General features: G+C 43.3%; 1 protein-coding gene across 1 annotated transcript; it reads left to right on the top strand.

The window, feature by feature from the left end:
- The first annotated feature begins 16,372 nt into the window (after positions 1-16,372).
- On the top strand, positions 16,373-24,326 carry LOC147596659 (E3 SUMO-protein ligase PIAS2-like). Its single transcript, XM_086769419.1, has 6 exons — positions 16,373-16,398; positions 16,674-16,912; positions 22,405-22,489; positions 23,132-23,182; positions 23,300-23,390; positions 24,282-24,326. The coding sequence occupies exons 1-6, from the start codon at positions 16,373-16,375 to the stop codon at positions 24,324-24,326; spliced, it is 537 nt and encodes a 178-aa protein (XP_086625545.1).
- The last annotated feature ends 1,816 nt before the right edge of the window (positions 24,327-26,142 follow it).

Here is a 26,142-nt window from a genome sequence, read left to right as displayed (position 1 = left end):
GTTCAGGAAGATGCGGGTTGAAGTGTGCTAAATCCAGAAACAGCAGCAATTCAGGGGGAGCATGTGTGCTGGCGATGCCTGAGCTGGGGGTGATGGGCAGGGTGGGATCTGGCTGTACCCCTCTGTGGTGGGGAGAGATGAAATGCTGGGTGACCCCAGTGTAGCCAGCTGGAAAATTTTTACAGTGGGAAAGGGAGAAGGTAAACTACCCTTTTGCTATAAAAAATCCTTTTTCAACCAAGTAATTTTGGAAATAGACTCATTATATATCCCCACAATGCTACTTCTCTGGAAAACAGTACAGAATATGCAATTTTCTGTCAGAAAGTCAACAGCTTTTTTTTTTTTTTTCTCACAGTCTTTCAACCCCAGCATTTGTCTGCCCACAAGCCTCAGCATCAAATGAGAAACATGCCCACGTGCAGGAGAGGACTACATTGCAGGTACCGAGCTAGATGACCATGCTCAGGTAAACCCTGCTCAACTGTCCTTAGAGCTGTTCCCCAAAGTCACCACGGGTAACTCCAAACCTGCTCTGACTTGTGCTGATGGTGCTAATGCCCACGTGGAAAGGCAGGGTGTGAGGATGCCTTAGGCCATGCCTCAAGTGTATGGAGCATGGTGGTGATGGGACCTGTCACTGAAGAGTCCTCCTGTGAGCATCTCCCTCCCAGGATGATTTAAGCAGACCACGGGATGATTGTATGGCTCGATTTATCCCTAGGTCTGCAGGGATTCAGATATTCCCACCTATCTTTGCTCCTGCAGGGCATTGCGGAGGGGAGTGTGCTCCTTTGGGATGCCCTTGCCACAGAGTGATCCCAGGGAGACAAACAGACCGCTGGGGAGAGGGTGTTAAAAATAAAATTAAAGGAAGACTGCAAATTACAAGTAAAGTTGAAGACAGGACTTTCAGAGAGCACAGTTTGTCAGGAAGATAGCTGCTTTTTATAGCATGCCTGGCATGGCTGATGGCAAAGACATTTGACATTTAGCTCTGATGGAGTGGCGGGTGAGGAGAAGGAAGCCAGAGATACTGTAAGCAAATCACTTTGAAAGTGGAATTAGGAAGGGGCAGCATTTGAGGAAAGCTGCATAGCTTTGGCTGGTCTCCTTGGCTGCTTCATAGTGTTTGAGGGGCTGGATCTGAAGTCCCTTGACATCGCTCTCCCATCCCTTCACAGAGAGAAAAACATAGTCCCAGAGTTCCAGAAAAAAGAGTTTCCTTGAGATAAGGGGAGGAATGAGTTAACCCAACCATATAGTTAAAGAATAAAATACAGACACATAGGCGCTGACCATGGGGCTTAAAGAAACAGCTAGTGAGGAGGAAGTTTGTTTCCCTTCTCCTGATAGGGGGGCTTATGACTGATGTGTGGGAGAGTAAGAAACAGTCTCACACTATCTCGAGCGAATGATTAAAAGAAACAAGGATTTCCAAAGCAGGATGACACTCGTCACGTAAATCTCCTTGCTAAAGGAAAACAGGATGGCACTCGTCATGTAAACAGATGCTTAACAAGGACATGAATCAACCCAAGCCGATAAGAACAGTGCAAGCTTGCAGGATCATCACAATCCGGGCAAAAGGTGAAAAGTACACTGCGAGGAAGACCTACGGCCTTCCTCCCAGAAGACCACTGAAGACCCCTGCCCACAATTTTTGGAAGGACTTGCGCAAGCGCAAGGGACTGATAAGCTAATTAACATATGAAGCGAGAGTAGGCGGGGATAGGTCATGCATATGTATAGGCGTATTGTGAAACTTTATGAATATGTAACACTTGCTTGTATAAATTTAGGGTGAGTTGCTACCTCGGGCATGCACGTTTGTGGTGGAGCGATCCCCCGTGCATCTGCGCGCATTAAACATACCTACTTTATAACTTCCGAGTTATAGAGTCTATTTCCGCACGTCAGTTTGGCGAGCCAGCCAGGAGGATTTCTGCTCGGCTGAGGGACCAGCTGCGGAGCGGACGCTCCTAGGCGCGCCCCGGGAGGTTTCCCCGGAGGAGCCTCCCCTTCTCAGCTGTTCACCCGGGAGCAGAAGAAGAAACCCCTGGATCTACGGATAAAACGGTATGTTTGAATAGGGCTGCTGGTGAGACGCACGGAGACGTCCGGCGCACAGCTTAGTCCCTAAGGGAAAGGTACCTTAGGAAGGGGGGGGTTTGCTGACCAAGGGGTGGCCGCTAGCGATCTTGAGGGTAGATCGAGCAAACCCGAGGTTGCTCGGAAGGAGGGGAAACCCGCCGACCGGTAAAGCAGCCACTGGTAATCCCGGGCCGAGGTAACCGCTGCATCCCATTTTTGGGAGCCAGGACGGACCTGCTGATGACCGGTATATGAGAAGCAGGAGAAGGGTAAGCGGGCCTCTTGCAATTTTAAAAAGGATACTTGCAGCTGCTAGAAAGTTGACAACTGGAGCGATGCTATGTTAAATGTCTTTAGGTATTGATTTTTGGTTATTGTAATAAGATATTGGGTGTTGGCTACTGATTTGGACTTGTTGAACCATGGCGTTTGTGTGAAGGATTTTGTGTGTGTGGGACCTTCTATGGTGTAAATGCCTGTGTTGTGAGAGCGTGAGTGAGTCCCGGGAATCTGAGCAAAGCTGCGACTGTGTGTGTGGCGTGAGGTCTGTCCAGCCGCCCCTAGCCGCCCAGATTCTTCTGAGGTGGGCTAGAAAGCAAGGGGACTTTCCTCTTTCCGAAGTTTCTTGTATGATTGTGTGGCCACTATGAGTGTGTGTGGACGTCCATGAGAGTGTGAGCACCTTTGTATGTCAGCACGAAGAGATCATATAGACGTGTGAGAGACGATTTTCTGTGGAATTGTATTGTTTGTGTGCAAAGATTGAATTGGATCCAAAGTGTGTGTGTGTGTGTGTTTATAACCGCGGTAGTAGGTTATTGTGTTTTGTCATTGTAGATTCTTTTTTCCCTTGTGGAGGGACCCCGACAGTCCCAAATGGTGTCCTTCACACCACGATAACTCTTGTAAACCTATATTTGTTCTAAGAGTGTAAGTGTTGTAGTGAAAAGTTGTGGGTAGGGTTTGGCTGGAATTTCAAGTGTCCCAAGTGTAAAATTTAGACTGGGATAGGGAAGAAAGGGCTGTGTTTTTGTACAGTGGAAAAGAGGATCAAACAACAAATCAATAAATATGGAAGGAGGTCAGAGTGGAGGTATATTAAAGAAGAGTCTTTTAGGGTGTATCCTACACCATTGGAAAGAAGTCGGGGGTCCTCCAGGGAGTAATATGAATGAGAAGACTCTGATTAAATATTGTAATCAGTGGTGGCCGTTATATAAACTGGATGATGAAGAAAAGTGGCTGAATAATGGAACTTTGAATTATGATACTTTATTGCCATTGATGCTGAAGGAATAATAAATGGGATGAGGTGGTATATGCTGATATGTTTTTCACTTTAAGAAATCATTCTGAGTGGCAAAAGGAATGTGGTATAAATTTGGCCCCTCAGGATCCCCTTGTTTTAAAAAGAAGGAACAAGGAAAGCTGAAGAGGTGTTGTTCAGCATGTAGTATTGGAAAAAGTTGTCTGAAAGTAAGGAACCGAGAGAAAGCAAAGAAAAGAAGAGCAGCTAGAGTGATAGCTACAGGTATGGTGACGGCCCTGCAGCAAGAGGGAATGATAAATAGAGGAAGGCTTAGAGGATGTGGAAAGTGAATGTATTCCAGCAATAGAGGCGGATTTGGTCTTTGAGGGGTACGAGGTGGAAGGATGCTGGGAAGGAACCAATGTGCATGTTGTTGGGAGCAAGGGCATTGGAAAAATGAGTGCCCCAAGCGCAGAAATACCCCGACAGAAATGGAGACATCTGACTGACCAGAACCCTCGGCATCTACCCGAGCGGATCCACTGGTTAAAATTAAGCTGGGGGGGGCAGGAAAAGGGAGTGAAATTTCTGGTTGATACGGGTGCTTCCTTTTGTATACCCGTCAGTAATGATTCTGTAAATACAGCGGGAGCCGCTGGAGGAGGAGGCAGGGAAAGAGCCCGGATCCGCTTGGCTCAGCAGCGCCGCAAAAAGCGCCGGGAGGCGGAGGAGGTGCTGCTCGCCTCCAGGGCACCCCCCCCCACCCATACCCCGTCTGCTGCGCCTGGATGCGCAACTGCCCCACGGCGCCGCGCCGCCCCGGGCGCCGGCTGCCCCACGGGGAAGGGGGAGGATGTCTACGAGCTGCGCCCCCTTCCCCCCCATCCCCTAAAAAAAACCAAAAACCCAAAAAAACAACCCACCCAAACTAAACAGGAAAAAACTGCCCCGCTTCTGCGGAGCCCGTCTCAGCCATGATGAGATGCTGCAACTGGCAGAGAAGGGCTCCAGACGATTTTCCATATGATGATGTAACTATCAAAGAAGTTAAATTTTAGTAGATACAGGGGCTCAGGAACCAATTTAAAACCTAAATCGCATAATTCGCTTGCAGGCAGTTTTGGAAATCATTACCAACAAAACTGCCGATGCTATAGATCTCTTGAATCAACAATCTCGAGAGATGCGCACTGCGATCCTGCAACACCGCTTGGTTTTGGATTATTTGTTGGCCGAAGAGGGAGGAGTATGTGGGAAGCTAAATATTTCTAATTGTTGTTTAAAAATAAGGGATGTAGGTGAGGTGGTTCTACAGCTAACCACAGACATTAGAAAACTAGCCCATGCCCCCACTCGGACATGGAATGGCTGGAATGGCTGGAATGGTGTTTTATAGTCCTGGCTACCAGGAACGCTATGGATAAAATGACTTTTATTTTATTCACTATGTGGGTTAGCAGCCTTAATGTTTTTGCCTTGTGTTATACCGTGCCTAATTCAATTAATCCAAAGCGTGGTGACTCGAATGCAAGTGGTCACTGTGACTTCACCTGATGGGATTAAACATATCAGATTTGTACGGCAAACCAAACACGTAACTGTTAGAATCATATAACTTTGCCACTTTTAACTTTTCTGCTTGCTATAGAGACTATTGGCTTTTGTCAGTGAGACCGCGTGGCAGTTTTCACCCCCCCACACTTTTTCTCGCCTTTGCTTACAGATCCACCATAGATGTGAACAAGAGACTCCTGAAGGAACTGCAAAACTGAACTTTATTGTAAAACATATATTAACCAGATTAACAACAACTAACAACACGCAAAACACACAAAAACTGTGAAAACAGCTTATGCACAACAATCATAGTAATAACAGTAAATCAGAGAACCTAACAGAAAAATAGAACCGATAATTGCAGCCCCTAACAGCAAACACATTAACACCCACAGACACCCCCAATCGACCTCTTCGACACCTTCGCCATGGGAAGCACCAGCTCTGTCTCTCTCAGTCCCTGCAGCAGGTATCATGAAGCTGGAAGTGGAACAACAAAAGGAAAACCTTAACAATCACGAAAGTTAAAAGAGACCTCTTGAGATTAATGATACCAACCTCACTGATCGCCCCGCATGGTGATCGGGCGCTTGACTAGGTCTCTCCCCTTCACCGAGCGGCAACATCTCATTAGTGACATTCTAATGATAAGAGAACATTACACCACCATAGCCAAGCAACAGGAAAAGTAAAGGAATAAAGGAAAGGAGAAAACGCTACCGCTGGCGCATCCACCGACATCTTGAAAATGGGTGCTGGTGACTCCTGCCGCTCAGGTGGTGTGCGTGTGCGTGGCACCTTGCGGTTGCCCCTTTTATAAATTCCAAGTCTGGGATTGCGCACGCGCACTCCCTCCCTTGGAAAGATCTAGAAACGGATCTCGGGGCTCGTATACGCAGTTCCTTCCTCCAGAGGATGTTGGTATTGAAGCGGGAATCCTGGGTAGTAGTCCGGCTTGCCCTCAAGCCCACAGCCCCAACCTGGTGCAGGCGCAGTCACCCCATTTTTGGAAAAACACTGCCCTGCCCCCGTGGAGCCTATATCAGCCACGCCACAACTGGCAGAGAATGGCTCCAGACGATTTTCCAACTGATGACATATAAAATTCAAAAGTGGTCTATCTGACAGATAGACCTGTCCCCAAAAACCATATTGGTTCCCCCCCCCCCATTTGAAGGCAAACCTGGAAACCTACCTAAAACTTTTTTTTGTTTTTAGGAAAATATTGGGACTTAAGAGGTGGGAAAAATATGATTGATATTTAAATCTATGGTTTTGATGATTACTATAGTCATGGTTAATCTATTAATCTTTATTTGTGTTGTATGTATGATTTTGAATAGGTTATTTGACATCATTGGATCTGTGAACATCATATCCACAAAGTGCTATATGTGACCTGGATTAAGGTATGTTACCTTGGGGTGGTTGATATTAAAAATGAAGAAACCCCTCAACGTATCATACAACAATATAAACCCATTTTGTGGCCATATATATATTATAAGCATAACTAAGTCACTTCACCCCCCCTTTCCCTCTTCTTTTTTTTCCCTTTTCCCCCTTCAACCTTGGTGAGCGATGCTGAGCCACGGGGTGGTGATAGAGACTGAAAAGGTTAATTAATGTCTCAACATCGCTAGACGATGGAAAGATATGAGATTTTGTTTGGTTGGTTGTTTTTGTTTTGTTTTGTTTTCTTTTGGTTAGGTTTTTTTTTCCTTTTTTTTTTGGAACCACCATGGGTCCACGGGGTGATATAAAATTGACAGCAAATTTATAGTGTCATTGTTTATTGACTGTGCTCTGAGTTGGAGGCAGGGAAATCCATTTTCTGCTGCATATCCAGACCCCAGTTCCGGTGGACCAGAATTCCACAGCCACAAGCTCCACAAGGACTTGGTCGCCAGCCTCACCAAAAAGCAAAAACTGAACTGTTTTGCCAAAGAAAAAAATGGTTGCAAAAATGAACAAAATGCTTAATATTTTCATGGTGCTTTATCTTGGGGCATTTATGATGTTGTGCATTGCTATAGTTTTGTTGGTTTATCTTTGTTTACCTTCTGATTGTCCTTGTAAACAATTACTTGCTTCTTCTGATCCCCTAGAGCCATAAGCCTCAAACTCGGCCTCGGACAAATTTTTAGTTGTGTAAGATAAATGTTGATATGTTAATGTTCTGGTTTTGTAATTTACTTAGATAAGATATTGTTAATTAAATCGAAGTATCTAGCATTTATATCTCTTTGTACACTAACTGATAAACAATAATGTTCAGAATTGTATATATCTTTTTTTCTTTTATTCTTCTTCTCTTCTTTTTCTTTTTATTTTCTTTCTCCTTTCCTCTATCATTTATGCCACCACGGAACTCCATCCCTGAGGCAACAATGTTGAGCCACGGGATGGTGTAAAAGACTGTGTCAAAAATTTGTCTCAACATTGTTGCCACAGAACTGACATCGAGACGACCAACACCGGACGGATCGTCCCCCCATCGAGCGAACTGGGCTGTCGGGACGCCGCAGCTCCGTGGTGGTAGCTATTGCAACCGAAACTCTTTCCCCTCTTTCCTTTCTCTCCTTTCTCTTCCATTTACAAACTCCTTGTCGGGTAAATAAAGTTACCTGGCGCTTGACTCCATTTTGAGTCTTAATTCTGTTCCTGAGAATACGAGCAAAACCACGCTCTGGTGTGTGAGAGGTCGGTCCAGCCGCCCCTAGCCTCCCAGACTCGTCTGAGGTTGGCTGGAACGCAAGGGGGCCTTCCTCTCATCCAAAATCAGAGCGTGACAGGATGTAAGAGTCATTTAGCCCCATAAGTTAAACTATTCTGATTACTAACTATTGTGTGGTAGTTTGTACAGATATGACAGAGCTGCTCTGGAATGTGGCTTCATTTAATGCCTGTGGTAGGAAACTAGTTTACTTCAGCATTTTTCTTGTTTTCTTGTTTTGTTGTTTTGTTTGTTTGTTTGTTTGTTTGTTTTTTATTTCGAAGATCTGTGTCTAAGTGTTTCATACCTGCTCTCTGCCATTGTGTTGCATTCAACCTCAGTGACTGTTCTGAAATGCCCTGCTTTGTTCGTTTGTTTTTGGTGTCATGGGTTGATCCTTGGTAGAGCTTTGCTTGGTAAAATCATTACAACTCAGCCAAGCGTTCTGTCACCATCATAAAGTTTTGGCCTCTAGCTGTACACTGTATTTCTTTTCTATTTCTGTATGCTTTTCCAAACTGTTCCTTTTCAAGGCCCTTGTGAGGCCACATCCCTTGAAGTCAATGCTTTTCTGATCACTTCTGTGCTTTCAGTATAGAGGAGGAAAGAGCAATTGCCCAGGCTTGGCTTCAGGTATCTTAGCATAAAGCTAAACTCCCTACACAAACAGCAGCAATGTAGAAAATTTGGCTCAAGTGTTACGCATCACCCTGACGCGCGGATCAAACTCTACAACTTGGAAAGAGTTCTAAAGCAGGCATGTTTATTCGGCGCCGGGTGCGTGGGGGATCGCTCCTCCAGAAGCACGCACCCCGACAGCACATTTTTCCAAAAATTTATCCGGTGCAGGTATACATATCCATAGGATTGCACAATACAGCCATACATATGCATAAGTGAGACGGGGTTATTAAAAAAACACTTGCGTTAGCATTTCAGATCTGTCTCTGGTGGTTGTCGTCTGAGGTTGGCTAGAACGCAAGGGGGCCTTCCTCTCATCCGAAATCGGAACATGACAGCCCCAAGGGCACATTGCCTGCTCATGTTGAGCTTCTCATCCACCATCACTCCAAAGTCCTTCTCCTCAGGGCTGGTCTCGATCCATTCTTTGCCCAGCCTATATTTGTGCCTGGGATTGCCCTGACCCATGTGTGGGCTTAAAAAAATGTCTTAGCCATGATGGATGAAGAAGATGAGTGCAACTAAAGACAAAAGAGCAAAATGGAGAATTTTTTCGCTTTGACTTGTGAGACCTATTGTGACAAAGCAGGGGAGTTTTGCAGCCTTGGTGGCACGTTTCTAAGCAAATGTGAGTTTTTAAGTACAGTTTTTATCATCAGAGTGCTTGTCAGCCATGTTGTAAGTTCTAAGATAAGGTATGGTGAGATCCTGTTTGTATAAAATTTGACGTATTCTGAAAGATGTCTTGGAAGTGAGAGTGAAGCCACTTGTTACACGAGAGAAATTTCTCTTGAGTGAGGAGCCATCATGGGAAAAACATCAAGTGAGCTGTCTAGAGGGATTACCTAATGCTGCCTGGCTGTGTTTTAAAAACTGGTGATATTGTCCTTTTATGTAACTTGATATAAATTATTTTTTATAGTGCCCAGAACAAGTGGTTGGTGGGATCTATGGTGTGCTGAACAGGAAAAGGGGACACATTTTTGAAGAATCTCAAGTGGCAAGAACTTCAGTGTTTATGGTCAAGGCATACCTATCTGTAAATGCGCCACTTGGTAAGACAATGCTTTTTTATGTTACCCACGGGCAGTTAAAGACAGACCTCTGCAGGATGAAAGGGACTTAAGAATTCCCATTTTATTAGCTCCAAGCTTATTCCTGTTGTCTCTCTGCATCTTCAGTTCACAACAAATAGTTTTCTCTTCCTTTATCTGGCAGCTTATTCCATTGGGCTTTCATGCTAGCAGAGGGTGCCAAAAAGATGCACATTAAGACTTTTCAGTGTACATCAGCTTCAGTTTCCATCATTTTAAATCAAGGTCTTCCTTTGAAGCAAGCCTGGAAGCAAGAATTGGTCAGCAGCAGCAAGCTAGAAAATTTGGTACCAATTTGTTTATTTAAAAGGAGGCTAGAGTGCCAGCCTGAGTACCTTAAATGGCATTAAACCCTCTTGCCAATCTCAAGACTACCTTTAAAATAATCATCTTACCCTTATGCTGCCCCTGAAACTTCAACTTTTGAGTACGGTACATAGCCCTTCCTCTGGTATTGTGGTTTGTTTGTGTGTCCCATTTTCCTCCTCCCCGTTTAAAAATACACTTCAAGAATATCTTGTGACATCGTGACAGAAAGTTTACCAGTTTCATGGGGCACGTTTAGAACTCTTCACATGGTAAAACTGTAAGAAATGTCATGTTTTATTTTGGAGGGGGCTTCTTTGCCAAAGTGCATTAGTGTGGCATCTGCTAAAATAATCATCAGTGATGAAATAAGAGATGCTTAACTTTTAAAGGCTAAACTGGCAATTTAACTTTTGAAAAGAACAGTTTAAAAATGTGTTTGTGTGGCTGGGTTTCGAGTATTTGGGTTTGGTTTTTTTTCCCCTTTCTCCAAGTTTCCACAGAGCTTAAAACAATTTCATAAAGAGACCCGTTTTCCAAACATGGAAAACCAAAAACAAGTGTAAGCTTAGACTCCATAGGATGTGTAATTACACTGGGCTGTCGGTATCAACTTACATAGCATGTTAATATCCAAGTTCTGCAAAACTCCCTCTCTGGTTCCTTGCGAAAGCTGCTGTTGAATCTTGCTAAAACAGCGATCTAAAGTTGTGGGGAAATATCAGTATTCCTATAAACTAGTGGTTAGAAGTGGTTCTACAGTAGCAAAGTCTCAGTTCACAGGCAGCAACTCTTCATGGGACTGAATACTTAGGAGAAGGGGATGACACTATTATGAAGATGAGTAAATGGCAGAGGAAACACCTATGTATCTTCAGTTAAATGTAAAGTTCCTGTACTGTGAGACTAAATTTTGAGTTAGCCCAGAATCTTGTTCATGGCAGCGGCTGAAAGTGAACGCTTAGGGAAGAGAAAGAACAAGGTAAGCTAGTATAAAAATTCCTCAGTTGCTTTTTTGTAACCACTTTCAGAAGCTTCCTGGGGCAGAAGCAGTTTCTAGATCGGTTTAGTGACACTCGATGGATTTCTTTATGAAGTCACTCAGTCTCCCCCCTCAGTGTAAACTGTCAGCATCCACAAGCACTGGCAAGGACTTCTACCGATCTAGAGGTGTGAAGAACTGCCTCCTTTTGTGTCTCTTGAACCTGGCCCTGCTAGCTTCAACTGACACTTCCTTTGTATCAGAAATGAGCATAAGCTCATTTTGATCTTTATCCACTGTGTCCATGTCACTTAATTTTTAGCCCTCTATATCCTGCCCACTACATCGCTGCTCTTTCCATGCTGAAGAGTCCTAGCTTGCTAAGCGTGTTTCTTTGTGTGGAAGCCAGTTCAGGGTTTTGGTCATCTGTATTCTCCTTCTCTGAACCTTTTCTGCAGTAACTGCCTTTATTATAAAGGAACCACAATTGCCCAACTTTATTATAAAGGTACAGGCTTTCACTGGACATAATGTTTTGTTTTCTTTTCCTTTCCTAAAAGGTACTAGTACTTGATTACTCATTTTTGATTGCTTCTGAACACTGAACTAACATTTCTGCACTACTTACCATAACCCTAAGATCTCAAACTGAGTGGTAGTGATTAGTTCAGGTCCTGTGACATATGGAACATAATTTTCCCTGTGTACCTTTCTGTCTAAATTGAATTTTGTTTGCCTTTCTAGTGCTAATTTACTTGGTCACATCAGATCTTTCTGCAGTTCTTTGGAGTTGGTCTCATTTTTACCTGCTTGAAAGAATTACCTGCGAAGTAGTAGTTTTCTAACAAACAGTACTGTACCCAGGTTCTGGAAGAGTGTTTTTAGAGTTTTGTCTATGCAGAAATCAACAATAAACCATTTAATTTTTTTTTCCTGTAGCTGGCTTATCCCTTTTTAATTCTTATTTTTTCCTTCCCATTAGGTTTTACTGATGACTTGAGATCCAACAGTGGTGGCCAGGCTTTTTCACAGCATGTCTTTGATCACTGGCAGATTTATATCTGGAAATCCTTATGATGCAAATTCTCTTCCTGAGCAACTTGTGGTTGAAACCTGTAAACGCAAAGGCTTGAAGGACGGTATTACACCTCTGAATAACTTCCTAGAGAAGTTATAATCCCTTCTGTTTCATGTTGTGTGATGCACTGCCCAGTTTTGTCCTGATACCTTTTCCTTGTAAAACCAGCAAGGAAATTGAAAGTTTTTAGAGTGCCACATCAAACGTACACACAGTGCTAATATGTTGTGATGAGGGCATGATCACCTTCTGAAAAAAGAAAGAAAAAGAACATGTTAATTTGACTTAATGGGATTTTTTGTTTCCTCTATCTTGTCTGTGGTTACTGATGCCTGTGCCAAAAATACACATTAAAAAAAAAAAAAAATCAGTTGCCTAGGACTAATGGTGTTCTTTACAGTTTGCCTAATCCACAACTGTCTTTTAACCTAGGAAGCAGCTACCTTCGTTGTTGCTCTTGCAGAAATTCTTGTTGAACTGTCAGGTTTTGTCCTTTCGGCCAGAAGATTTCATTTCCAAACACAAATCCTCTGTGCTCTTGAAGAGTGATAGTGTGTCGTAGTTCAGCCCCGATCGGGACCAGCCTACGCAGTCTCTCTCTCACTCCCCCCACCCTCCCAGAGAATAGGGGGAGATGATATAAGGAAAAACGGCTCGAGGTTTGAGATAAGGACGGGGAGAAATCCTTAAAGTTACCATCACGGGCAAAACAGACTCGACTTGGGGAAAAATACTCATTTATTTCTAAAACTAGCAGGAGAATGAGACAGAGAACAAGATAACCTCCCCCCACCCCTCCCTCTTCCCAAGCTTAACATTATCTCTACCACCTTCCCCCCCCCGAGCGGCACAGGAGGGAAAGGGAATGGGGGTTGCGGTCAGTTCATCACACATTGTTTTACGCCGCTGTGTCATTGTCAGGGGAAGAACTCCTCGCATTCCTCCTCTGCTCCAGCGTGGGGTCCCTCCCACGGGCCACAGTCCTTCGTGAAACTGGTAGCCTTTGGACACTCCAGAAAACATCTGGAAGCCAGTGGGGCTGAAGCAGAGCTCTTAGGTGAAGACTGACTAGAATTTTTGAGTGGACTTGGATTTCTTCTGCAGGTTCAAGTGTAGGGCTCACTACTTGAACAGTTGCAGCTGCTCTAGAAGCTACAGTTGTTGGTGCTTATTGTAGACGTATGTCAAGAATTTAACAGGCATTCTTGGTTACCTTTCATTTATATATGTCAGTACAATGACTGTTAAATAGCAGGTAGCTTTGGTAGAGGGAGTGTGGAGAATCACGTACCTCTTGTTTGAGATATACATTTGTTCCCTTACTTTGCTCTGAAATATGCCTGCCCTTAATTTTGGTGGCATGTCAGCATTTCCTGGACTCCTTAACATCATCATCCTTGTGAAATGAATGCCATTCCAGATACACCTATGGCTTAATGCTTTAGAACAGTATTTCTGCTTATGAATCATGGTTGCTGTAGTTTAACAACAAGAAATAAAAAACCCTGTCAAACTTTTTATGACCTTCAAGTCTGAATTTCAGGGGGAAAAATATGTCTGGAATATAAAAGTACTTGAATTATCCAGTTTGATTTCCTTCCTTAAAGTTCTGTCAAACTACTCTTTGTATTCATGGAGAAACATTAAACATAAAATGGCTTTGGTCTCCTGTGTTAAAAAAGCTTTTTATTGGGCTGTACAGCTGTAAAGAACTTCTCTTAAGAGAAAATTGATGGTATTTACATGACACAACTTGAATGTCTAATCTTAATTCAGTGATGTGAAAAGCATGTTAATAGCTAGGCTGCAGTCTTCTGCAATATTGCTGGAACCCCAAAACAAAATAACTTGGTAGGGTTTGTTGGAAGTAATATCTGTCTTGCACCATGATTATAAATGCTCCTAAGCATATGTTATGCCTCCATAAAACCTTGTTGATTATAACGAGTGTCCATTTCTGTTGCTACATTTACAGATATATCAGCTAAAACGTGTAGATCAGACTAGCTGCCTCTTCATGCACGTGGTGGTTATTGCCTTAAAGGGAATGTAGAATCAGCTTTAGGGGGAAAATGTTGCAAAAGCCATTGTTTAATTACTTCCAGTAAAACCTTGAAAAGTTCACTTTGAAAGTAGTCTTGCAAAAAGCATGTGTAAGACTTTTGGACAAAACTATGTTTGTTTTTTATGCTCCCAAGTGTTTTTAATGGAGATGTCAATTTAAAATCTTGCTGACTGTGATATTGAAGCCAGCCTGTGTCTTCTAATAAAATGAAATCCATCTTGTAAAAAATGCTAATTTGTGGAATTTCCGCATAAAATGTTAAATGTGATTGCACATTTCACCTTGATTAACTTGCAGGAATGCACAGAAGGCAGCGTAATAGTATTTTGCAATACATGCTGTTTCCTTAATCTCAATGTAAAGGATTATTTTATTCATTTGCATTCTGACTATGGAATCCAAAATCATGCTTACTGCCTGCATCTGAAATAAAGGAGCTGATGTTGCTGTCAAGCTTATGCAACTATCTATGGAAGCATTCAACATGAAGTTCTTGGTAAATTATTGAATATCAGTATTATCTTTTACAATTAACACAACTTCTTTTATGTGGCATGACTGTAAAACTGTTACAGTACTTCAAGCTATTTTTATGAATACTGGAACACTTGATTTTCTTCACCCTGTTTGATGGTGAGACTAAGGAAAAGTAGCAGGGGAAGGTCAGGTGGAAACTAACCTCCAGCAGCTTACAAACTGGATGGAGTTGTCTTCATCTCTTCTTTTCTTGTATCATTTTACTGTTGGGAGAAGTTGTTGGGATGAACTTAAGGTGACATCTGCTGTTGGTCTCTTCTTCAGAAGTTAAGGTGAGCCACTCAGCACCTCGTGTGACACTGCTTTCACTGGCGATTGTGTCTGTGGTGTGTCTATAGACAGGTGTTGGGGGAATACCAGTGTGAAGACTGCTGGGTTAGCTTCCTGATAGCTACTTGATAGAAACATCACCATACCCAAATCAGTTGTCTGGATGTGTTGAAATTCAGTATCTGAAATAGGATACCCTTGTCCCCTCAACAGTGAGGAAAGGATGTGCCTGATGAGAGCGCTACCATAGTATTTTAGATGGTTGTTCTGATACGCACTAATAATGTGGCACTTGAAAAGGCAGGTCTTGGCTACTTGCTCCTGCTCTCTTGTAATGGTACAAGTTGAGTTTTCGTCTGGCTCAATTTGCTGATCTGTCTTGCTGTAAAAACAATTTTCTCAATGTTAAGGAGAGAATAGGGAGCAAGCAGCTGGGGACACAGAGGGAGTTCAGATTTTTTTTGGTGGCTGACTGCGTGATTGTAGCATAGTTGTGTTAAAACTTCAGCTGAGATCAGTTCTATGTTGGAATACACAAGTGTAAACTCTGTAACTGCGTAGTAGGGATTAAGGGGAGGTAAACACAAAACACTGCATTTTGAGTTGTATCCCTTCTGAAATCAATGCCCAAATTTTTAAATATTGTATATTGGACTACTACTTAAAAGTCAGCATACACTTTTGAACTGTTTTTAAAAATATACTTTATGATCCTAGATGTTTACTACTTCATACCTTCTGTTAGGGCCTTCATCTGCTAGTCCTTGAGTCTGGAGTTGGTATAGTACAGCAGTACAGATTAAAGGTAAATGTTCTTTCGTCTTTAAAACTTAACCTCCCTGATACAGTGGAAGAGTCCCACAGAAATAGGAAGGAAGCTGCGTAGAATAATTCTGGACAATCTTACACCTCTCTTCTCAGAGCACTTGCTCTTAAAAATGTGAGATGATGCGCCTATGCCAAGTAATTAATTTGTAGTAATTAGGGGGAGAAGATCCCTTCCTCTTGTGTAGTGGGTGGGTTGTTTTTTGTTTTAAATGAGAATCTTTTTGTTTGTGAACTTAATAGTTGTGGAAGACTTTGAGGATTGAACTAACTCTGATAACCAAGTACATAGTATTATTTCCTTTGAAGAGATTTTGTGTCCCACAATACCAGAATGTGATACAAAAAGGACAGGAAGTTTTCTGTGACATTCTGGAAGAATCACTTATGTTGGTTAAATGATTTATTAGTGTAATATAATGTAGCTTTTTTTTTTTTTTAAAGTGTCCACCTTGCTGTGCCATCCTTTCAAGACTGAAAGCTGATGTGCCTGTCTCTGTTCATGCATACGTTTAACATGTTGCACAAAATAGTGTTTCAGAATAAACTATGCAAAACTTACAGTTGCTTATTTCTTACAATGTGTTGGAAGACAGGTGATAATACTGATTCATCTGTTGTTTGTTTTTTTGTTGTTATTGTTTCATGAAGTGAGATATTTTGTGTTAGAGCTTATGCTTCTGCCTGTATATTTAAGATAGCACTGCGTGGGCTGCATTAAGATTTTGTTGTTGCTATTGTTTGAGTGTGGAAACAATTGAAGTCTTTTGAAATAGTTAACACGACCAAACTCAACCTTCATCCTGGGCACTTTATTTCTTTGCTTTAAACTAACTATGCTCTTGTGTTGGGTAAAGGTATGGGTAGTATCTAAGATGACAGGTGTAAAACTAATGATGGAAGTTCAGATGCTTCATGATGTTCCTCAAAAAGACCTACATGGGGTACTGTTGGTTCACCTGTGCTTATCTCTTTTATTCTAGAATATGGTATCAAGTTTTCGTGTTTCTGAACTACAAGTGTTGTTGGGGTTTGCTGGACGTAATAAAAGTGGGCGGAAACATGACCTCCTGATGAGGGCACTGCACTTACTGAAGAGTGGCTGCAGCCCAGCAGTTCAGATAAAAATCAGAGAACTCTATAGGCGTCGGTACCCAAGGACAATTGAAGGACTTTCAGACTTATCGGCTATAAAACCTGCGGTTTTCAATTTGGACAGTAGTTCCTCTCCTGTTGAGCCTGACCTAGCTGTTGCTGGCATTCACCCACTCCCTTCTACTTCAGTCACGCCTCAGTCTCCTTCCTCGCCTGTCAGTTCTGTGCTCCTCCAAGACACTAAGCCCCACTTTGAGATGCAGCAGCCGTCCCCTCCAATTCCACCCGTTCATCCCGATGTTCAGCTGAAAAGCCTACCTTTTTACGATGTGCTTGATGTGCTCATAAAACCTACAAGTCTAGGTAAGTGTTTAATAGCTCTGCAGGTTGCTTAATTAATGAAATAGGTGTTGCTTATGACAGTACTAAGTCCAGACTTAAATGGCTTTTTGCAGATGGGGAAAAGTGGAAACTCCCTTCCCTTCTCATCTCTACCCTTGTCCTCTCTTCACCACTTGCCCCAAAAATTCCAAGCCACATTTCAGAAAATAGTGTTCTCTTCTGTGAATATCATATGATTAAAGATATTTGTATTTTAAATATTAAATAATAGACTAGAATAGTTCAGTTGGAAGGTACCTACAATGATCATTTAACTGCCTGACCACTTCAGGGCTGACCAAACTTAAAGAATATTAGTTAAGGGCATTGTCCAAATGCTGACAGGCTTGGGGTATTGACCACCTCTCTAGGAAGTCTGTTCTAGTGTTTGACCACCCTCTTGGTAAAGAATTGTTTCCTAATAACTAGTGTGAACCTCCCCCGGAGTTACTTTTGGCTGAATGATTTAGACCTGAAGTCTGCCTGGTACAAGTGAGGAACACATCTGTCAGGGCCAACAGGAAGATGATTTCGGGATCAGCAATTAATAAGCTACAACAAGATAAGGAGAACAAGTTATGGATTTGTTAGTTTGCATTTATCTTACTGCAACAGTTATGCAGGTTGTGACATCTTGCACTGAAATAGATAATATGTGTACTCAGTTTAGCAATGGTTTTCTCTGCCTACGAGTTGTTGCCATACTCTAAAATGTAGAGTGGACCTTTGTCTTCCAAATAAACTGAAATCTCAGTTTAGCTTCCTCAAATGCCTCACTCTTAAACATATTTCATTATTTGGAAATGTTGTTTTCTGTCTTGAAATTCAACCTGTCTTACCTTACATGGTAGAAAATGTTCCCTAACTATTTAGTAATATTGTTTAGAAACACTTCAGCATTTTGCAAGCTGTTTGCATCCTCTTAAACAGTTTAGTTTCCAAACTGATGAATAGTGTCTTTTAGGCTGTGACTTGTACCTCAGTGAGGCATATACTGATGATTGGTCATCCTCTAGTACCTAAAGCAGCAAACATCACTAACAAGCATTCATTACGATGCCTGTTGTCACTTCTGTTTGTGTGTTGTGACGCTCTGCTAGAGAAGAGTTTAATGTTGAGCCTGTGTATTGGTACAATAGCTACTGTGGTGTTGGACAGCTCTGTGGCTCATGCTACCATTACCTTAACAGAGATTATCTGTCAGTGCTGTGATGTCCTGGCTAACTTCTGCTTATGTTCACTTTGTGCAGTAGCTGGGTATCTTAACCAGCTTCATGAGTTATTTTGTATTGTGGGACAACTGCTGGCTCATAGTAAACCGGATTGATTGCTAGCCCTATTGTCATCCTGTCCCATATAATGCAGTGTGTGCTCTGTGTTACACTTCTGCTGTGCTGTTAATTTTTGTTTTCTGATCAATGATACCTAGATGTGGCAGAAATTTGCTAGAAATTTCCCTAACAACTGTTTCCCTGAACTTTGGAAATGTTCATTTTCTCCTGAAAGAAGGCAACATCCTTAGAGATGTCACCATTATAGTTAGAGCTGCATGTAAATTCCTCTTTCCTTTGAAGACTGTAGACTTTTTGTGGCATGTTGTCCAGTTTTCATAGGAGTGAAGATGATCTAGTCCTGTAACATTTGGGTTCTCTTAAGACGTGGCTGAGAGGGACAAGATTGACTTAACTGAGTACTTGCTTGCCTTCAAACTCTTTACAGTACCTGAAGGTGGCAGCAGCCAGAGCTAGAATTCTGACCTGTGTAAGGAGGAGTGGGGAAATGAGATGTGAGGAATGGATATGAACATTGGCAGAAAATCACTCTAACATGAATTCATGAGCAAACTTGGAAATAAGGCTTTATTAATACTTTTAGATTGGTATGGATAACTTATAGTCTCAGTTAGTAGACTCAGGTGATTGGAACAAACAAATTTATTGTGTTTGAGAATTAAGGATTGTCGTAGTTCAGCCCCGATCAGGACCAGACTACGCAGTCTCTCTCTCACTCCCCCCACCCTCTGAGAGAACAGGGAGAGACAATGTAAGAAAAATGGCTCGAGGTTTGAGATAAGGACAGGGAGAAATCCTTAAAGTTACCGTCACGGGCAAAACAGACTCAAGTTGGGGAAAAATACTCATTTATTACTAAAACCAAAGCAGGAGAATGAGACAGAGAACAAGATAACCTCCCCCCACCCCTCCCTCTTCCCAAACTTAACATTATCTCTACTACCTTCCCCTCCTGAGCGGCACAGGGGGGAAAAGGGAATGGGGGTTGCAGTCAGTTCATCATACGTTGTTTCATGCCGCTGCTTCATGGTCGGGGGAAGAACTCCTCACATTCCTCCCCTGCTCCGTAGTGGGGTCCCACCCCTACACCACAGTCCTTCCTGAAACTGCTCTGGCGTGGGTCATCTCTTCCATGGAGTGCAGTCCCTCCAGAATGGCTGTCTCAGCGGGCCCTCCACAGGCCACAGCCACCTTCAGGCATCCACCTCCCCTGGTACGGGGTCCTTCATGGGCTCCAAGTGGATCTCTGCCCCTCCGTGGACCTCCATGGGCTGCAGGGGGACAACCTGCTCCACCATGGTCTTCACCACAGGCTGCAGGGGAATCTTGGCCAGGAGCAGCATTCCTCCTCCCCCTCCTTCACTGACCTTGGCGTCTGCAGCCGTTCCTCACAACAGGCTGGCAGATGTCTCTCAGGATCTTTTTTACATCTTATTCTTCTCATCTCCTCTCCACTTCTTGCAGCCGGGCCGGGCTGAGTTGGGCCCAGTCGGCCGCCTGGCGAGAGGCCAGAGGGTGAGGCCTGCAAGGCCCATGAGGCCTGTGCCTCCCCCTCTGTGCCTCTGCCCCTGCTCAGCTGCTTCACATCTTCTCCCTTTTTTTTCCTGTTTTCCCCTTCTTAAATACGTTATGGCAGAGGTGTTATCATGGAACATCGTGCTACCAATCGGCTCGGCCTTGGCCAGCAGCGGGTCCGCCCTAGGCCCAGCCGAGTCCACTGAACAAAGGGGAGCGACTTCTAGCAGTTTCCTACAGAAGCTGCCACCTTAGGCCCCCCTCACTAAACAAAACCACAACAAGGATTTGTAAACCAAATAGGTCAGAGAGCTAGAATTATAGTCCACTTCACTGTGACCCTTTTGAAGGGATAAGTATAGGTATTCTTTTGCACTAATATGAGAACACAAGAGTAGGTGTAGGTGTGGGGTTTAGTTTTAACCCACACTCCATTCAGTACCAAAATATTTCCGTGATCTTTTGAACATAAGTATTATTTTTGACATATAAAATGCTGTCTATAGTGTGTGTGCGCACATATATGCACAATGTAGCTGTTTTGAATTGTATGAGGGACTTGGTATATGTGTCTGTTCCACCTGAATTCTGTTTTGTGTTTTTTTTCTGTGTGTTCTGGGCACTGAGATAATCTTCTCTCAGTGTCACAGTATGCAAGGCAGTCTAGCTCTCCTAAATTTTCCTTGTTTAGTTGTGCTGGTTTTGCATTTGTCCTCCTTGCTGGTTACTTTAAACTGTTGGACGAGTCCAATCTACCTTTATTTCAGGTCAAGGTTTCTAACTTCTCAAGACAAAAGAAAGTAGAAAAGGAACATGTACATACCACGTACAGTACTGTCGTAGTTCAGCCCCAATCAGGACCAGACTACCCAGTCTCTCTCTCTCACTCCCCCCACCCTCCGAGAGAATAGGGGGAGGTGATATAAGAAAAACGGCTCGAGGTTTGAGATAAGGACAGGGAGAAATCCTTAAAGTTACCGTTACGGGCAAAACAGACTCAAGTTGGGGAAAAGTATTCATTTATTTCTAAAACTAGCAGGAGAATGAGACAGAGAACAAGATAACCTCCCCCCACCCCTCCCTCTTCCCAGGCTTAACATTATCTCTACTACCTTCCCCCCTCCCTGAGCGGCACAGGGGGGAAGAGGGAATGGGGGTTATGGTCAGTTCATCACGCGTTGTTTTACGCCGCTGTATCATCGTCGGGGGAAGAACTCCTCGCATTCCTCCTCTGCTCCAGCGTGGGGTCCCTCCCACGGGCCACAGTCCTTCGTGAAACTGCTCTGGCGTGGGTCATCTCTTCCACGGGGTGCAGTCCCTCCAGAACAGCTGCCCCAGCGGGCCCTCCATGGGCCACAGCCTCCTTCAGGCCTCCACCTGCCCCGGTGTGGGGTCCTCCATGGGCTGCAGGTGGATCTCTGCCCCTCCATGGACCTCCATGGGCTGCAGGGGGACAGCCTGCTCCACCATGGTCATCACCACAGGCTACAGGGGAATCTTGGCCAGGAGCCGCATTACTCCTCCCCCTCCTTCTGAACTGACCTTGGCATCTGCAGCCGTTCCTCTCAACAGGCTGGCAGACGCCTCTCAGGATCCTTTTTACATCTTATTCACTTCTCATCTCTTCTCCACTTCTTGCAGCCAGGCTGGGCCGAGTCAGGCCCAGTCGGCTGCCCAGCAGGAGGCCAGAGGGTGAGGCCTGCAAGGCCCACAAGGCTCACACCTCCCCCTCTCTGCCCCTGCTCAGCTGCTTCACATCTTCTCCCTTTTTTTTTCCTGTTTTCCCCTTCTTAAATAAGTTATCGCAGAGGCGTTATCACAGGACATTCTGCTACCAATCGGCTCGGCCTTGGCCAGCAGCGGGTCCGCCCTAGGCCCGGCCAAGTCCACTGAACAAAGGGGAGCAACTTCTAGCAGTTTCCTACAGAAGCTACCACCTTAGGCCCCCCCTCACTAAACAAAACCAGAACAAATACTAAAATATTACTGCTTCCCATCACTGACAGACAAGTAGCAGACAACTAGGATTCTAATATGAAAGTTGTGGTGTGGGAGGGGGTTGGTTGGTTTGTTTGTTTTTGGTGGGTTTTTTTGTTTTGTTTTGTGGGGTTTTTTTTTTTTTTTGTTTTGTTTTTTTTTTCCTTCCAAATGCTAATGAGGGGTAATTCCCAGACATGATGTCTGGCTGGCTTCTCTGGCATTAGGGGTGTGCTCCCTCCCTTCCTCCCCAAAGTCTTGGTTACCTTTAGCTGTTTCTGAATTGAGTAACTTTCCAGCTGTCCGTTAATAACTTCTGGTGCATATTCTCTTCTTGGTGTACCTTAAAATAGTTGTAAACACCTTCTCTGTGGTACTCTTTTCCCCAGGTATCTCGTGTTATATTTTGCTGTGTGTTTGTCTGAACCTTTATCCCTTGGGAGAAAGGATTATAATGTGGCTTGCCAAGCTTCTTTGGTACTGAAATGTAATTTGATATTAAGCCATCTGAATATAGTTGAATGAATGATTTGTTACATTGCTTTCCTGTTGACAGTTACATGCTGTTCAACCACAGTTTGATTATATTAAGTGACTTGAGTTTTTCCTGGAACAAGGTACAAGTGCAGATCCTGTTTTAATTAATGACTTTAATCACCATGGTTAAACTTCTGTATCTCTTTTTTGTAGTACAGAGCAGTATTCAGAGGTTCCAAGAGAAGTTTTTTATCTTTGCTTTAACACCTCAGCAGGTCAGAGAAATCTGTATTTCCAGGTAAGAAGTAAGAGTGTGGCATATTGTAGGTAAACTTAGCAAAATTTCAGGAGAAAGTTTGGGGTTTTTGGTTTGTTTTATGCATCACATAAACTCAGCATAATTTCAGTGAGGATTTATCACTTCACATGCACAAGCGTATCTGTTCTGTTTTCTTCAGGAACTGCTGTGCACAGAATTTATGTGCAGTTGGGGTAAATCCTACGTCACTAAAGAGTTAACAATTACTCATTTCCAAATAATTGTGACTATTTAGAGAGGTGGTAAGCTTTTCTTCCCTACATGTTTCCTGGCTGCAGGAATAGAAGGCTGCTTTTATCTTTTGTCCCAGGGTTCATGTTGTTGCAAGACCTGTGGTGTAAGCCAAGAGAATTCACGGGGTTTTTTCCTCTCTGGCAACATCGTACTTTATTGTTATTATTAATTCTTGACAGAGGATGATGATCCTAAAGTCCTGCTTAACTTGCAGTAGCTAAGCAGAGGTGTTGCTTGTAAGACTTGTTCATAGCTCAAAAAAAGAAAAATAAGAGGCAAGTATAGTGATGTTGGGGCAGGTGTGCCAGTTCTTTTTGCATATGACTGGAATATGAAATCTGCTGTCTAAATGGGTACTTCTCTTTTTTATCTTTCCCTTTGTCACAGGGACTTCTTGCCAGGGGGCAGGAGAGATTACACAGTCCAAGTTCAGCTAAGGTACCTTTTTCATAGTATTCTTTTATAACTTATTGATGTAACCTAAGTCTAGTTGTTTGTGGGGCATAAGAATGTGGTGACGCTTGAAAATGACGCTTTCTCTTTTTGGGGATATAGGTTATGCCTAGCAGAGACAAGCTGCCCTCAAGAAGATAATTACCCTAATAGTTTGTGTATTAAAGTGAATGGGAAGCTGTTTCCATTGCCGGTAGTATTTGTAGCTTCTTTGACTTGTGTGTGTGTGTTTTTTTTCTGTAATGTTAGCTTGCTAAAACAATCAAACTGTTTTATTGTTATCACTCAAATTTCTCTAGTTACTAATGTTAGGCATTGTTGTGGTTTTGTTTAGTGAGGGGGGGGCCTAAGGTGGTAGCTTCTGTAGGAAACTGCTAGAAGTCGCTCCCCTTTGTTCAGGGGACTTGGCCAGGCCTAGGGCGGACCCACTGCTGGCCAAGGCCGAGCCGATTGGTAGCAGAATGTCCCGTGATAGCGCCTCTGCGATAACGTATTTAAGAATGGGAAAACAGAAAAAAAAAAGAGGAGAGAAGATGTGAAGAAGCTGAGCGGGGGCAGAGGCGCAGAGGGGGAGGCGCAGGCCTCCTGGGCCTTGCAGGCCTCACCCTCTGGCCTCTCGCCAGGCAGCCGCCTGGGCCCGACTCGGTCCGGCCCAGCTGCAAGAAGTGGAGAGGAGATGAGCAGTTGAAGTGAATAAGATGTAAAAAGGATCCTGAGAGGCGTCTGCCAACCTGTTGTGAGGAACGGCTGCAGATGCCAAGGTCAGTTCAGGAGGGGGAGGAGTAATGCGGCTCCTGGCCAAGATTCCCCTGTAGCCTGTGGTGATGACCATGGCCGGGCTGAGTTGGGCCCAGTCGGCCGCCTGGCAAGAGGCCAGAGGGTCCACTGAACAAAGGGGAACAACTTCTAGCAGTTTCCTACAGAAGCTACCACCTTAGGCCCCCCTCACTAAACAAAACCAGAATATAGTGAAAAGCTTGCAGTTACAGGTAAGCGTTCTGGCATCCAGCACCTAGCTTTAAAGGCAGATTCAGAAAATCCCCACTAATGTTGGACATGCCTGAATTCTTGCTGCCACTTGCAGAACATCCTGGGGCTGGTGCTGTATTGTTGGGCAGCAAAGTCCTGAGCCACGCAGGCAGGAGTGTTTCAGACAGCTGGAAGCACCTGGTAGCAGGAAAAGTGGAAGCCAGCTCAGGCTAACAGTCTCAAGGTAGATAGGTATAGCCTTTCTGTAACTGGTATTTTAGCAGCTCACTTATCTTCCAGAAAATTATATTGCAAATGGATGGGTAGACAAAAAGGGCCAGCTCTTGCAGCATGGCTTTCTTTGCATGCTGGTTATCTGTGCAGTACAGGGACTTTGTGTTAGCCTCAGAAGCTTTACTTTTCTTCTGCAGTTGGTTGGAAGGTATCTTTGATATAGCCCACTCAAAGCAGTAACCAGATACTTCCATAGTGGAAACAAAGAGGTAAAAAGTCATCTAACCTTCTCTTTAAGATTTTTCTCATGTTAGAAGTTCTTGGGTAGACACTGTGATGCATTTTGCTTAGAGCGGGGTTAGAGTAGCACAGGCCTCATTTAAGTTGCAACCCCCACCACTGCTTAAGTAACTTCCAGCCATAGTTTATGATACCAGAAATGGTTTAAAGCATGTCCTGAAAATGGCACTCACTCTTACTTAACTTTTCTGACATAAATGTCCGTGTTTACATCCCTTCAGCCAGTTCAGCAATTGCCCGAGTCACAGTTCAGTTTGGCATTCAGAGTACAAACCACATCTTCAGCAACAGATACCAGTTTTAAACACTTTATTCAGAATGATTCCAGAGCCTTTTTCCACACTCTCTTTAATATAGTTCAAGTCACTGTGCAATTGTGATACAGAAAGCACAGATCTACTGCAGGCCATTAGGAAAAAAACTTCATGAGTAGCATAGCCTTATTGGAAATAAATCATGCTAAAAACTGATCCTTAACAGATACAAAAAAAAAATTCAACAGATAAGGAAAGGAGAAGAAAGATTGGATGCAATATTAAGAACAACATGTGAATTGAAGACTGCTGTGAAAGACAATACAAAAAAGGCAATGAAGAATAATAATGCAGCATTTAAAGGTGGGAGTACAGGGCAGACAAGAGTTACAATAGATCCTGCTTCAATATTTCTTATCCATGTACTTTGTTCAAATACTGTAACAGTAATGGAAGGCAAAAAGCACCAGACATCTGACTAAAGAAATAAGAAAAAAGGAACACAAAACTAGGAAAAAACGAAAGCTGGTAATTAGGGAAGGAATAATCTCAAATACAGAAACACAACACTTGGAAAAGCTGCTATGTCAACATATGTAGACAATACCATTACTCCAACTCTATGAAAATGACTTGATTTTCCTGGTCTGTAACCTTTCCCACATACAGTACTACTAAGGTTGTCCTTAGAGGTGTGCAGGGAAACACTGCGTACACACAACAAAGCAGCAGATTCATCAGAGGAGTAAAACAGGAGGAAGCTCTTCCCATCAAATCAGAAAAGCCATGTAATGTGAGACAAAGCATCATTAAGCCCTATTTTGTGTCCTTACAGCTGCCACAGAAAGCATGCACTTTGCTTGACCATCTGGTGAGGGGTGACAGTTTCAGAGGGCCACCAAGGACTTTATAATCTAAATTTGAGCTTAAAGGCTTTTTTCCTATCACCTCTTAAAGTTATCAAACCAGAAATTCAACTATAGCTCGACTGTGCATAGTTTGGAGTTTTTGGTGGTGAGGTGTCCTAGTTCTGACATGACAGCACAGAGATTGTGTAATGCAGAGTTTGCATAGATAGTTTGTCCCCTCCCCAGCCCAAAGAACATTAAAAGGAAGAAGTCACAGCTTAGGCTTTTGTTGCATTTGTGAAAAACATGAAATCAGGACCAAAAAAAAAAAAAAAAAAAC

Source organism: Chlamydotis macqueenii, chromosome W (assembly GCF_036417535.1).
Source record: "Chlamydotis macqueenii isolate bChlMac1 chromosome W, bChlMac1.mat, whole genome shotgun sequence".
Classification (NCBI taxonomy): Eukaryota; Metazoa; Chordata; class Aves; order Otidiformes; family Otididae; genus Chlamydotis; species Chlamydotis macqueenii.
The sequence above is the reverse complement of the archived record's forward strand: the minus strand, read 5'-3'. Positions and strand labels throughout refer to the sequence as shown.